The sequence below is a fragment of the Gymnogyps californianus genome, unplaced genomic scaffold, assembly GCF_018139145.2.
Source record: "Gymnogyps californianus isolate 813 unplaced genomic scaffold, ASM1813914v2 HiC_scaffold_34, whole genome shotgun sequence".
Lineage (NCBI taxonomy): Eukaryota > Metazoa > Chordata > Aves > Accipitriformes > Cathartidae > Gymnogyps > Gymnogyps californianus.
The window spans coordinates 151,579-165,876 of NW_026114224.1; the positions used below are offsets into that span (position 1 = coordinate 151,579).

A 14,298-nucleotide genomic window follows, 5' to 3' on the forward strand; every position below is an offset into this window, starting at 1 on the left:
CTCCCGAATTTAGCCCTTGTGTGCCGGCCGAGGGCAGGGAGAGCAGCTGCCGGGATCGGCACCGGCCGGTAAGGTGCATTGAGCCCCACGGGTTTGGAAGGCAGCCCCTTCCCCTCCGCTCTGCCCCGGGAGAAGGGGATGGCGTCCCTGGGGGCTCGGTCCCAGCGGGGAGGGAGGGGAACGGTGAGGGGGGAAGAGCCGCTTTGCCAGGCTTAAGGCTCAGTTTGGAACCGCTCACCGAGGCGGCGCGAGCAGCAAAGGGGTTTTAAACCCCTTTAAACACCTTTCCACAGAGGGAGGCGACCGCCAGAAGGACGAGAAGAGCCTTAAACCGCCACAAACCCCCCCCAAACGATTAAAGCGCTTCGTCAGGCAGCGGTTTTCCTCCCCCCAGTGTCCCTGCTCTCCAGCTGGGACGTTTCCCCTGGGAGCAGCGTCCCCCGCGAGCAGCTCCGGGGTTGTTTTCCGAGGAGAAGGGAGCGCGGCGGCTGCGGGGCTGCATTGGTGTGGCGGGGCAGGGGCTACGGCCATGGCTCCTGTCAGAAGCCGCTAGAAGCTTCTCTGGCTCCAACCCGGACCCGCCTCTGGCCAAGGCTGAGCCAATCAACGACGGGAAGAAGCCGCTAGAAGCTTCCCCGGCTCCCGCCCGGACCCGCCTCTGGCCGAGGCTGAGCCAATCAGCGACGGGAAGAAGCCGCTAGAAGCTTCCCCGGCTCCCGCCCGGACCCGCCTCTGGCCGAGGCTGAGCCAATCAGCGACGGGAAGAAGCCGCTAGAAGCTTCCCCGGCTCCCGCCCGGACCCGCCTCTGGCCGAGGCTGAGCCAATCAGCGACGGGAAGAAGCCGCTAGAAGCTTCCCCGGCTCCCGCCCGGACCCGCCTCTGGCCGAGGCTGAGCCAATCAGCGACGGGAAGAAGCCGCTAGAAGCTTCCCCGGCTCCCGCCCGGACCCGCCTCTGGCCGAGGCTGAGCCAATCAGCGACGGGAAGAAGCCGCTAGAAGCTTCCCCGGCTCCCGCCCGGACCCGCCTCTGGCCGAGGCTGAGCCAATCAGCGACGGGAAGAAGCCGCTAGAAGCTTCCCCGGCTCCCGCCCGGACCCGCCTCTGGCCGAGGCTGAGCCAATCAGCGACGGGAAGAAGCCGCTAGAAGCTTCCCCGGCTCCCGCCCGGACCCGCCTCTGGCCGAGGCTGAGCCAATCAGCGACGGGAAGAAGCCGCTAGAAGCTTCCCCGGCTCCCGCCCGGACCCGCCTCTGGCCGAGGCTGAGCCAATCAGCGACGGGAAGAAGCCGCTAGAAGCTTCCCCGGCTCCCGCCCGGACCCGCCTCTGGCCGAGGCTGAGCCAATCAGCGACGGGAAGAAGCCGCTAGAAGCTTCCCCGGCTCCCGCCCGGACCCGCCTCTGGCCGAGGCTGAGCCAATCAGCGACGGGAAGAAGCCGCTAGAAGCTTCCCCGGCTCCCGCCCGGACCCGCCTCTGGCCGAGGCTGAGCCAATCAGCGACGGGAAGAAGCCGCTAGAAGCTTCCCCGGCTCCCGCCGGACCCGCCTCTGGCCGAGGCTGAGCCAATCAGCGACGGGAAGAAGCCGCTAGAAGCTTCCCCGGCTCCCGCCCGGACCCGCCTCTGGCCGAGGCTGAGCCAATCAGCGACGGGAAGAAGCCGCTAGAAGCTTCCCCGGCTCCAGCCCGGACCCGCCTCTGGCCGAGGCTGAGCCAATCAGCGACGGGAAGAAGCCGCTAGAAGCTTCCCCGGCTCCAGCCCGGACCCGCCTCTGGCCGAGGCTGAGCCAATCAGCGACGGGAAGAAGCCGCTAGAAGCTTCCCCGGCTCCAACCCGGACCCGCCTCTGGCCGAGGCTGAGCCAATCAGCGACGGGAAGAAGCCGCTAGAAGCTTCTCTGGCTCCAACCCGGACCCTCCTCTGGCCGAGGCTGAGGCAATCAGCCGCCCCCGCGCCACGACACCTGGGTGCTGCCGCACCAACGACCCTTCTCAGCCACCCACGGCATCGCGCTGCCGCGACCGCCACCGCCAGGTCACGGCTTTGGGTTTCTGGAAATGATTTGCAACAGGGAGCAGGCGCCTGCGCTGCTGGAGAGGCCAGATGCAGACGGACCATCAGATGCAGACAGACCATCAGCAACAGGTAATAAGAAAGCGAGGAGTTTCGACAGACACCAAAGCTCCTGGGAGGATCTCCCAAGCTGATAAGGCTCAAGACTAAACGTGGGAGGTTTCAGACAGAGGCAACACAACCCATGCTCTCCCTGTAAGTTGTTCTTGGCTTACTGGTTTTGTAGCCTCAATGGCATCCGGACTCGATCGACAGAGGAACCAGGGAGAGAGCGGCAACGCAAGACCAGAGGGACCGAGAGGCCCTTTCGCAGGCAAGCTCGGCCACGGTCCTGCGCCCGTGACGTTCGCTGGGGCTGCAGCGTGGATTGGGACTGACTCCCAGTTTGTTTCCTAGCGGGGAACGGCCACCAACGGGCCAGGTACCTTGAAGACTTTGATCTGGCAGCTGGCAGAGTGCAGGTGCTCCGTGTACTCCCCGTTCTCGTTCTCCTTGAACGTGTCTATCTGGACCCGAAAGGGTACCCCCTTCTCTCCTCCATGCTTCCGCATGGTGAACTCCGTGCTGATACAGTGAACCTGGGGGGAAGGCAAGGCATCCTGCGGTTAGTAATTCTGCCGTGTCCGACTGACCGCAAACTTCCCCTTCCCCTCGTGGGAGCCAGGAGAGCGCTCACGGAAAGGGCGGCCCGGCGAGAAGGGCGGAATACAGAGCCGGGATGGGGCCACACCGAGTACCCCCAGCACTAAGGAGTTAAGGGGATGCCACAGCAGAGGTGGAGCCACATTCTTTCAACGAGTTTTGCAACCTCTTAATGTTACAAGCCAGCCCCGGATCAGCAGGGCAGAGAGTTCGGCTGCACCAGCCTCCCCACGCTGCAGCCTGTCATTCTAGGCGGGAGGGCCAGACTTCCAAGAGGTATTTTAGGCAGCTGGCGAGATGCGCAAAAGCGTCTAAGCAAGACGGAGACCCAAATCGCGAAACCAGCGGGACCTAAACCACCACAAAACGTGTAAAACAACTTATTGGTGGTCAGCCGTGCCTGTGCCTTGCTAACGCATGAGCTGCTGCTCTCTCGCATCGCTTGAGGCAGGAGGTAGGGTGTATTTTAGCTGACATTCTTCTACCACTGTAGCATCTGGCTGCTATTTCAGTGCTCCAAGTTAAAAAAAAGCACCTTCCTCCCCCTTGGGAAACTTATTTTTTCCCCTAGAGCCCCGCAACAGGAGCTTTCCCGCTTCTCCTGTTTTACCTGGATAAACACAGAAGTCCTCTTTGAAGGATCCCACAGAAACTCCACTGTATTGAGCTGGGTTGGGTTTGCTCTAGGGTCAATGATGCCCACGGACATTGGGATATCTGTAGGGGCACAGACGGAGAAGCAGCTGCGGTTTGTAGGAGAAGGAGAAGGAAGAGATTCACGGGGAACATACGGAAGAACCAACCGTGCCTCTCAAAGTGCGGAATCGTGACAGCACTTTGTCCCTTGAAGTCAAGGGACCGGGAGCCTGGCTGGAGGCACTTCAGGCACCCGTATCTCCTCCAGCCCCAGCCAAGGTGCTGCCACGGGGACTCACCTATGTCCAGTATCCTGTCCCCAGGCCTGTTCCACCGCCAGCCCTCCAGCTGCTGATGCTCCGTGTACTGCAGCCGCCGGTCGTGAAACACCACCCGGAAAATGCTCTGGAGGGGAGAAACAGTCAGCGCCTGGAGCTGCCCCAGGAAACCGGACAGTCTTCAAGCTGCGAGGCATTTTCCGGGCACAGAGGGGAGCAGAGGGGCCTGAAGGCTTCACGGAGAAGCCGAAGCAAGAAAAGAAAGCCCAGAAGGACCCTTGGGACAGAAGCATGAAGGCCGCAGCTTATCCGTCCTGAACACGAAGCGATTGGCAATCGCCTCTTGGCTTGAGCCCAGGCCCCACGAGACTGGCTGGACACCACCAGCCAGGCTGGTCTCAACAAGGTGGGAGAAGGAGAAAGGGAAAATAAACCCCCAACCAAGCCAGACCTATCCCACACACGCCATCACGGAGGCCGCTGCAGGAACGCAGGACAAGACCTCGCTCGCTGCTCCCTGCGGCAGGAGATGGCCCCAGCTGGACACCCGTACCTGTGCTCTCCGCTCACCTTTACCAGTTTCCCATTTATCTCGGGCAGCTCCCCGATTTTCCTGTTGTCCAGCATCCGGATTTCATAGGACTGCCCTGAGGGAAAGAAGACAAGGGCACCTCGCGGTTAGTCGGGGACGGACCTTCGCTGCTGCCCCTCCTCTGGCATTCTGACATCTTTTTCTGCCACACTACGCATGCCACTTGATCTTCTTGCCATGTTTTAGTGGGGGGGTCATACGAGCAGGAGCCATTAGAGCCACAGCTCTAACGCCCCTCTCCAGGACCAGATAATCCTCCCCCTTCCTGCAGCAGTACTTTCCAGGAATTACCCTCATTAACCCAAGACCAAGACCAGGGAAGAAATCGATTACACAAGCTGCATCTGGCTTTGGTTGCCAACCCTGATCTTCCAGTTCTCCTTGAAAGCAGCGGGTACAGCTTGAACCTGTAAAACACACCCGCTGCAGAGCACCCAGCACGGATACTCCAGTTAACCACCTCACACCGCGCAGATTTTAATTAGGTTAAATCCTACAGGCAATTCACCACCGTAAGCGGAGGGCAGGCAGCAAGGTGAAGGAGGTGGCACTTCCAAACAGGAGCAATCTGGGGTTTACTACCGAGGCGTTTTCCATTCCCAAGGGGAAATTTCCAAAGGCAGAACTTTATTTTTTAGAGGGTTTACAGGAGGCGCACGCAGCCTGCGGAGGGCACGGGGCTTCTCTCACCTTGGTTGAGATAGGTGAGTGTTTCGTCGTGGAGCTTGACGGCGGGGGAAGTGGCGGCACACAGCACGTACTGGAAGGGCAGAATTTTGTTCTCGTTTTCAGGAGGCAAACTTGATTCTTCCTGCTTGAAGATGGGCAGGGCAAGGACGTCGCTGCAAAGAGATTTGTCAGACATTCATTTCAGCTCTGGCTACACAGAGATGATGCGTTTGGTATTTAGTTCCTCCTCCTAGGAAGAGCTTCGAGCTTTTTTTTAGTTAAAAACCCCCACGTACCCTCACCTCTCTCTGCAGAGCTGCAAAGGAGCATTAAAGCAGACCGCGTAGTCTGAGAAGAGGACCTGACACCTGCTCTTGCTACAGCTTTTTTCAAGTTAGCTTCCTCTCCACCCAAAACCCACACGTTTCTTGCTTCAAAGCTAAGAGACAGCAGAGTTTGCGTTTCAGACTGAAGCCCAGCTCCTCCGGCAGCGCGACTCCTGCGCCACTCGTGCATCAGCGCAGAGCTGCTGCACAGACAGACGCATGCAGAATGACATCTGTGTCGCACTGATAAAAGCCCGTCCTCTTCCTCGTGGTACCAGCCCGCTCACCTCCGCCAGCAAACCGGCCCCCAGCCCTTTCCCCTGCTCCAAGCGGAGCGGCCAGGAGCTCGTTCACCCTCCCGCAGAGGCTTGGCAGGAATTTCGAAGGCTTGCTCAGGTCAAGGTGGCCAATTTTTTTTGCCATCGCCTCCCTCTGTGCTTATCAAAGCCCCCCACCCCCCCAGCGAGCAGCGGTGTCAGCCAAAGCGGAGGCAGAGACCTTGGGGCACGTCGGACAGGCGGGACGCACGGTCGGAGCCCCAAACCCTTCCTCCTGCCGCCATAACCTGCCGCACGACACACACAAACGTCTCGGTGGAGCAAATCCCGCAGGCTCCACCAGGGAAAGAGCCCTCCCAGCACAAAGGCAGGGGGAGGTGGACCCCCAGCTTCCCCCAGACTCGCTGACAAGCCCCAGATCCCACAGCCCTTTGTGCTGGTGCGGCGCGTTTGTGTGGTGGGGCAGGGGCTACAGCCATGGCTCCTGTCAGAAGCCACTAGAAGCTTCCCCGGCTCCCACCCGGACCCGCCTCTGGCCAAGGCTGAGCCAATCAGCGACGGGAAGAAGCTGCTAGAAGCTTCCCCGGCTCCAACCCAGACCCGCCTCTGGCCAAGGCTGAGCCAATCAGCGATGGGAAGAAGCTGCTAGAAGCTTCTCTGGCTCCCACCCGGACCCGCCTCTGGCCAAGGCTGAGCCAATCAGCGACAGCGGTAGCGCCTCTGGGATCGCCTATTTAAGGGGAAAAAGAGTGCTGAGGGGGTAAGATGGAGGAGGAAGAAGGAGGAGAGGTAGAGGAAGGAGAAGAGCTACAGTAAAACAAGAGGAGGAGAGGAAGAAGAAGATGGGAGAAGAAGAAGAAGAGGAGCTCCGGTGAGGAGAGGAGTGGGGTGTGAGAGAAACAGCCCTGCAGAGCCCGAGGTCAGTGAGGAAGGAGAGGGAGGAGGAGCGGGGGAGCAGAGGTTCCCCTGCAGCCCGTGGTGAGAGGGCAGGCTGTCCCCCTGCAGCCCATGGAGGTTAATGGCGGAGCAGAGATGCCCCTGCAGCCCCTGGAGGAGCCCACGCCGGAGCAGGGGGCTGGGCCCGGAGAAGGCCATGACTCCGTGGGAGAGCCCACGCTGGAGCAGTTTGTGAAGGACTGCAGCCCAGGCAAAGGACTTGAGTTGGAGAAGCTCATGGGGGGCTGACCCCCGCGGGAGGGACCCCACGCTGGAGCAGGGAAGGAGTGTGAGGAGTCCTCCCCCTGAGGAGTGAGCGAGCGGCTGCGTGGTGCTTTGTTGCCGGCTGGGCTTAAGCCACACTGGATTGAACCCTCCGGCAGAGGAAGCCTCATGGGCATCGGGGGCTCTTCGCTCCCCCCTCTCCTCCTGATTCTCTCCTTAAAAAGACCGGATTTGCTCATCCAGAGTCTGGTAAACGGCGGGGGACAGAGGGGAGACGCTTCCCCTCGGCCGGGATAAGGCTGGAGCGAGGGCGGAGGTTAAAGCCGCTGGGGAGAGGGAAGGGGAGCTCGGAGAAGTGCCGCCCCCCCGGCCCTGCCCCTCGAGATGCAGCGCAGAGGCCTTCAACGGGGCCGGTTGCCGCAGGAGGCAAAGGGGGGGCCCCATCCCGGCGCTGGGGGAACCGTGGATGTGGGGATGGAAAGTGCTTTTACTGCCTGGCCGAGGGATGCGGCAGCCGGTTGCCTTGACCGTTCCTCGGGGCCAGCATGGAGCACGGGGACAGACAGACAGACACGGTTCTCCATCACAGTCATGCCACAGCCACGAAGGGCTCAAACTCTTCAAATCCAGGTGGTTAAACCCCCCCCGAATTTTCTAGGAGAGTTTGCAGGCCGCGGGCTCGCCTCTCTTGTGCAATTGGAGCCTCCCCGCCGGCTCCAGGTCCTTCCCGATCCATCCTGGCCCCTCATGCCGGCTGCGGTGTCCGGCAGGGCAGTGCCGTAGGGAAGGGGGAGCATCACTCGGAGGTGCTGGGTTGTGACACAGCCTGGTAAACATTCATTAAAGGAAAAAAAAAACAGGAAAAAAGGTCTTTTTTCCTTAAAAAACAGAGGGCAGAGGTCTCCTGGCAGCCCGAGGCTGTGGTGGGGGGCAGCTCAGGGGACGGAGGACGGGAAGGAGCAGCCATGGGAAGCAGGAGGCTCCAGGTCAGGCATGTCCCAGTGCACGGGTGGCAACCGAGTGGCCGCTGGCATCGGCCGAGCCATGAAAACCGTCTCTGCTGGGCAAGCAAAAGGCTCCTGGCACCGGGCGAGGGGACGCCGTTGAAAATCCTCTGTACAAAGCAGCCCCTGCTCTCCCCCCCCCCCCCACCCCCCCGCAATTAAATAACCACCACTGGCCGCTGCTGGTCCATAAAATATTATTGTCAATAAATAAACGAGCGCCGAGGCGGGGACGGGGCGGCTCACACGGGCAGGACGGGCCCCAGCGAGCGCTCCTCAGCGGAGGGCGGCTCGTGCGCCCGCTCCGGGGCTTGCTCCGGTGGCAGGGGGGACAGGGAGCCTGGGCAGCGGGGAGCAGCCGCCGCTCGGCAGCCCTCGGAGGACGGCGCAGCCTCCGGGGACGAGGGAGGATTTTTGGATGCTTCCCCCTTGCTCGCAGCAGCGGCGGCTCGGCTGCAAGTCACCACGGGGACGGGGAGGACGCCGAGGTCCTTCTCGCCCGGGCAGGAGGACGGTGCCGGCGGCTCCGCCGGGCTGCTCTCGCCCTTGGCACCCAGCACCGGCCTCTGCTCCACCTGGTAGTAGACCACGGGCCCATCGTTCAAGTAGGGCTGGTTGCCCACCACCGAGGCCGCCTGCTCCGAGCCGTCGGCAAAGCAAAGGACGGACGAGCCCGGAGGTAACTGGGCTTGGATGAGGATGGGGGCGGCGAGAGCCGGGCACAAACCCTCTGGCACGGCCAGGGGCTCCTCCAGGATACAAACGCCCAAGCTCTCCACGCCGGAGCTGTTGCTGGAGTCTTCCTCAGCCTTCAGCCTCTCCAACTCCTCTGCCGTTTGCAAGTGCATGACAGCCGTCTCGTTCTCCGCCATGAACTCCTGGAAGTCCTGCGTTTCGGCCGGCTGCGGCCCCAGCCAGTCGCTGGCGGAGCCGTGAGCGGCAGCGGCGGCGGCCGCCTCCTCCTCCGGCGCCGGTGGCCGCCCGCCCTGACGCTTGTTCTCCAGCTCCAGCTTCATGATGGTGTGGAGGTAGTGAGTCCGCACTCGGATGGGATTGAATTCGATCCGACCGGCCATGTTACCGCAACCGTCGCGGGAGCAGCCGCAGGGGAAGGACATGCGATCCACCTGGCAGGGAGACGGAGACGTGGCAACTCCAGGATCCCAGAGGATCCCTCCCCAGAGCCTAAAATCCACCCTGGCGCTGCCCGACATCAGGGATTTGGCACTGGGGGAAGTTTTTCCCCTGCGAGGTGTCCCCATAACAAGATGGAGCTGCACCCCAGCCCCTCCAGGAGCAGCCGGCACCCAAGGAGAGCATGCCGGCACCAGGATGAGCCCTGGCAACCCAGTTTCACCACCAGCATCTCCTTCCCCGACTCACCTGGCATTTAATCCCCGCCTGGCTGCAGGCGCAGGCCTCCGGGTCGCAGTAGAGGCGGCAGTCGCAGCCGCACTCCTCCCGGGATAGGCGGATGGCCCGTAGCTCCTGCTTCTCCTCGGCGTCGATGCGGTGAACACCGGAGGCTCGCAGCAGAGCTCGGCGGCGTTTGGTGGGCAGTGGCTGCAGGAAGAAATAGTCGTCCACCTCCATGTTCTCCACGTCGATGTCGTCGTCCGAGACGTCCTCCAGCGTCAGGCCGTCCGCCTCCTCCGACTCCACCGTGCCGTTCTTGGTGAGCTGCGGAGCAGCGGGGCAGAGTCAGTGCCCACCCGGGGGGACGCCGAACCCCGGCGATGAGGCAGGATGGAGGATGTACGTCCCTCCATTCCGGCTCCTGGTCCCCTACCGACCACCCGCCACCCGGCTCAGAGCCTTCCCTTGTCCCCCAGCACCAAGCAGGGTCCGACACGGCGAGCTGAGCCCCCAACAGAGCCGCCCCCGTGCCATTCCCCCCCAGCCAGACTGCGGGCGGGCTCGCGGCAGTTTACGGGAGAAGGGAGGGAGAAAAAAATTAAATAATAAAAGAATTCAAAGCAGAGAATCCCTTGTCCTTCTTCCCTCCGCTACGGCGCTCTGCAAATAGTAAGATAAAAGGAGGTCGCTGCTGCTTGAAATACCAGGGTCCCGGGAGAGCGGCGGCAGCAGCGGAGCTGCAGAGCATCCCCCCGCCGGGGGAAAACGAGGTTTGAAAGCAACGGAGGGGCCAGAGCCGGATCCTGCAACGCGCCTTCCGCCTCCCTGCTCTGGTCCTTCAAACTCCCTTCCTCCCCACGCGCTCAAAAACCCCCAAATCTTGGCACTGAGGATAAACGGGGGTCCCCAGCCCTCTGAAAGCCGGCACACGCGGAGGCAGTGGGCGGAGAGGTCCACGGCCTCCTGAGGAGCTGGTGGAAAAGCCTATGTTGAAAAAAAAAAAAAAAAAATTCAAAAAATTCAGAAAATAAAGAGGCGGCCGCCTGGATTTGCGTCCCTTTGCCCAAAGCAGGCTGTCACGGCAGCGGGAGCCGGATGACGGGCTCTGCAGAGCATCCTGCTGAGCGGAGCCCAGCCTCCGGGCAACGCCCGAGGGCACAGACCCGACCCGGGGAACGGGCTGGAAAACAGGCAGAGCCGCCCGAGATCCCCATCTTCCCCCGACGCAGCCCGACTGCCTCCTCCCAGACTGGAATTTCTACCGGCATGGACCTGGCGAGGTTTGGCTAACAGCTCCGAACCTGGCACAGGTTGATGCTGCCCGGCCGGCCCTGCGTGCGGGCGCAGCACCGACACAAAAAAGAAGTAAAAGAATAAAAAAAAGAAGAGTTTAGCAGCAATAAATCCATCGCCAGCCGATGTGAAATGGCAGCCTGGATCTCTCTCCTCCGACCTGGCTTATGCTCAAGCTCCACCAAAGCTCCGCGAGGTGTTTCCAGGCTGCGGCATCGCCCGGATTTCACCAGCCACGCCCCGCTTCCCCAGCAATATACCTTCATTTTCTTGGCGTGGAGTTTCTCTTCCTTGAGGTGCTCCCGTAGGATCTCCCGGTGATTCACCTCCTGCTCCTGGGCGAACTCACAGAGCGTGTAGCGGCGGACGGAGTTGTGGCGTTGGGCCATGCCCAGGGAGCTGCCGCCCTGGCTGGGGACGCTGGTGAAGCCCTGCCGTCGGGCGAAGTAGTAGACGGTCACTTGATCGAAGCGGACATTCTTCCTGCGAAGCTGCTTCTGCCGCTTCAGGATGGAGGTGGCTGCGGCGGGGGAAGCCAGCGAGGGGCTGTTAGGAGCACCAAAAACCCCTCGGGGGTCCCACAAAGACCTCCCACCCCGCTGGAAAGTGGCTTTTCTGCTCCCAGGAGCAGGTCGAGCTTGTGCCGGTGGCCCTGAGCTGCCTTTGGGTGACGGCCGTGTCCGCACGGGCTGCGCTCTTCCCTCCGACGCCACCTAGCCCGACCCCGTTAATCCCCATAGCCCTACGCCCCGTTCGGCCACCAAAATATCTCAGCAGGGGCGAATGCCGGGAGCGGGGACAGAAAAGGTCCGGGATGGACCTCGGACAACCTGTTTGGGGTCTGATATTTGAAATTCCCCGGGGTCTGGTGCGACCCGTCCTCATGGGACCGGTGAGTAGGTCTCTGCTCATCACCCCAAACAGGTTATAAGGGATGAAGAGGGGAAAAGCGGAGCCAGCCCCACATCCGAGTGCCGAGTGCTCGACGGCAGAGGCACCCGGAGGCTGGGAACACGGACGGGGACCGTCCCCGACCACTCACGTATGAAGCCGGTGGAGCTGGAGGGGTTGACGCTGTCGCAGCTATCGGCGCTGTCGCTGTTGGAGATCTCGTCGTCCGAGTTGGAGCCCGGCGAGCCCACGTCCGCATCCTCAAACTTCCTCTTGAGGCCGGCGCTCGCGATCGCATCCATTTGGCCGCGGTTCGCATGGAGAGCCGGCGGGCGGCGAGGGGGGGCGGCGCTTTGCCACCAGCTCTCCCGTGCCGGCCCCCGGAGCTGCCGGCGGGCTCACCGCGTCCCTGCGGAGAAGGCAAGAAGCCGTAACGGTATTTCGGATAAGCCAGCATCACTCGGGATAACCAGGAAAGGTTTCCCTGGCTCTTAAGAGCAGCTTCTCCCCATCCCTGCCCTCCCCAGCCCGGATAAAGCCGCCGATCCCCGACGCGTTACTGCGGTTCTCCGAGGCGAGCCCGTCCTCCCCGCGTCTGGTCTGCAGGAGGGAGCTGCGCGCGGTTATTTAATATTATTTAATGAGATCCTTTAATTTTGGGGCAGCCCTGGCGGGGTCAGGCGGTTGGGCAGGGTGACGGCTGCAGCTCCCTTCCAACTGAACTCTTCCGTTCTAAACCGATTCGTAACCGAATTAACCGAAAGCAAAAGGAGACGCCGGTTTTATAAAGAAAGGAGCTCGCGCCGCCCTGGCACAGCCGACCACCGCGCGCTTCGCCCGTGAAATAACCTTTGCCGGCGGCTCGGCACTCCCACTAACTCCTTCCCTAAAAAACCCTAAAGCTTCAAACGACATCGGGATGCGCCGGGGGTTACCGATCCGTCGCTGACGCCGGATCCACGGCTCCATCCGAGATGTAGGAAGGGAATAAGCCCCCGTAGGATTTTGCTGTGAGCGTCTCTGGCATTTTCCTGCCCCCTTGTCAATGCCTACGTGCTCCAAAAAAAGGCGGCTTGCCCGTGGGAAGCCGGGAAACGCTCGGCTCCAGTTTGGGCGAGGAATTTTTGGGAGCCGATTGCTGCGGTGGGAAGACTGGCGAGCGTCGCTCCACGTCCTCCCGATGCTTTCGGGTCACCAGCGGCTTCTGCTTTTGAACCGAGCCCAGGGCATCCCTCGTCCCCGTCCCCAGGGCCAGGCTGGAGCGAGAAGCGGGAGCCCAGCACCCACCCGGTTGTGCCATCTCATCTCCTCTCCTCTCCGCTTTGTGTTCCCTCCGCTCCAACCGCCGTTCTCATGGCAACGGAACAACCGGCTTCGGAAAAAAGCATGTCAGCCAACGGCATCCCTGCGGAACCCCGGGACACAGCGGCCGCAGGGATGGGGGGGTGGTGGCACAGATCAGAGGGTCTTCGGATGCGATTCGGTGGCAAACGGGCAGCGGGAAGCACTGCCCGCACCCGGATAAAGCTCAGGGATGGGCTCTGCATCGCCTCCAGCATCTTTAAAGCCAAAAAGGAAACGCCAGTGCCCTTCTTCTCCCCCCAAAAGGATGCGCCGGTGCCAAAGCCGCAGCGGGGCCACGGCGAAGCCCCCAAGCAGGGCGCGACTTCCCAGCCCACGGATGCCACGGCTTGGGTTTAAATACAGCTTTTTGGGGTATTTTTTTTGGAGACAAATTGCTTAATCCTGTTGCTAAAGGGCGGGGGGGGGAAGCAGCTGTTGAACCAGCGTAAGCGTCAGCCCAATTAAGGAGCTGATTTAATGACACCGATCCCGCACACGATCCGAGGGGAAAAGCGGAGGTGGAAAACACCCGCTTGAGCATCGTTGCCACCACGTCCCTGACCCCCCCACCTTCTTTTACCACCTCCATCCCCCCAAAACAGCCCCCTTTCTGCGCCCAGGAGGTCCCTGGCCGGGCTCCTGCGGGTGCTGCCTGCATGGCGACGCTCGTCCCGGGGCTCAGCCAACTTCGTCAGCCTTGCTTTAGGAAGGAGATAATTAACGAGGAGAGTCTCTGTGGTTTCTCCCGTTCCCTCCAAAGCAGATCTTCAAAATATCATCTCAAACCCCTCTCCCTCGGGCGCTTACAGTGAGGAAAATCAGTGACGGCGTCCGGGTGGACACCCCGACCTGCAGCATCGCACACCGGCCGGAGATGGAGCCTGGATCCTTCCCGCCATGGATCCATCGGGAGATGGTTCGTATTAATCGTGTTTCTTATAAAAAGACCAACTCCCTGCGCTGGGGCGGGCGTCAAAACTGCCCCAGAGCTGGGGGACAAGCAGCCAAAGCCGGCAGGGTGGGCACCCACCCGGGGGTGCTGCCTCGAGGGACGGCTGGGGCTGAGGACGGCGAGCAGCGGGGAGCTCAGGGAGACGCCACAGGCGATGAGGCAGCCGGAAAATGAAGTTTTCATCTCATTTCTCCACGGCAGAAGCTTCCCTGCCCATCCGGGCATCCTCTTCCTCCTCCTCCTCCTCCATCGGCGCGGCGGCAGCTGCCTCCGTGCGACGCGAAGGCCAGTTTCATTCATTGATTAGCTCCAATTACCCTTTTGTGGAAATAAAAAACCCCACATTTGAAAACACGCAGGGCGCAAAGGCGAGCCCGGCAGCTCAGAAGCCCCCGAGACCCGGCACGGAGCAGGGGCTGCGTGCCCGGAGAAGTCCCCGGAGCTTCCCCGAGGGAGGAGGGGAGACCCTCACCATTGCGCTGGACTCTGCTCTGCAGCAGGGCGAGGACTTTTGGCCCTGAGGTCGGCGTCTGGCTTAAGCGAAGGTTTAAGGAGGGAGCAGGCAAAGAGCCGGTGTCCTCCCTACGGCAGGGATGCTCATCCCAGGCTCATCCCGCAGGGAAAGCCTCTCCTCCTCACCTCCGGAACCAAAGACACAGCCAGGGAAAAAAAAAAATAATAGAATAAATCTGTTAGCGACGGTGGCGAGAGTCGAGGGAAAAAATGCAAATAAAGCGTTTGCGGGTTTTGCTCGGTTTTTAAATGGAGATAAAGCCCCAAGGAGGGGATTTGGGATGGGGAAAGAAAA

General features: G+C 61.5%; 1 protein-coding gene across 1 annotated transcript; it reads right to left on the reverse strand.

Moving 5' to 3' along the window:
- Positions 1 to 7,834: 7,834 nt before the first annotated feature.
- On the reverse strand, positions 7,835 to 14,186 carry CSRNP2 (cysteine and serine rich nuclear protein 2). The gene is made up of 6 exons (XM_050914304.1): positions 13,963 to 14,186; positions 13,346 to 13,808; positions 11,346 to 11,603; positions 10,564 to 10,823; positions 9,038 to 9,334; positions 7,835 to 8,781 (listed from the first exon to the last, which is right to left on the reverse strand). Exons 3-6 carry the CDS (start codon positions 11,494 to 11,496, stop codon positions 7,897 to 7,899), a joined length of 1,593 nt encoding a protein of 530 aa, XP_050770261.1. The 5' UTR covers positions 11,497 to 11,603; positions 13,346 to 13,808; positions 13,963 to 14,186; the 3' UTR covers positions 7,835 to 7,896.
- Between the last annotated feature and the right edge of the window lie 112 nt (positions 14,187 to 14,298).

What these genes read in the sequence shown, in the direction of transcription:
- CSRNP2 (XM_050914304.1), bottom strand. Translation starts at nt 11,496, where the DNA reads ATGGATGCGATCGCGAGCGCCGGCCTCAAGAGGAAGTTTGAGGATGCG. An exon ending in CAGCTCCACCGGCTTCATAC is followed by an intron (nt 10,824 to 11,345) that starts GTGAGTGGTCGG and finishes CCCCCGCCGCAG; the next exon opens with CCACCTCCATCCTGAAGCGG. An exon ending in AGGCGGGGATTAAATGCCAG is followed by an intron (nt 8,782 to 9,037) that starts GTGAGTCGGGGA and finishes TCTCCCTGCCAG; the next exon opens with GTGGATCGCATGTCCTTCCC.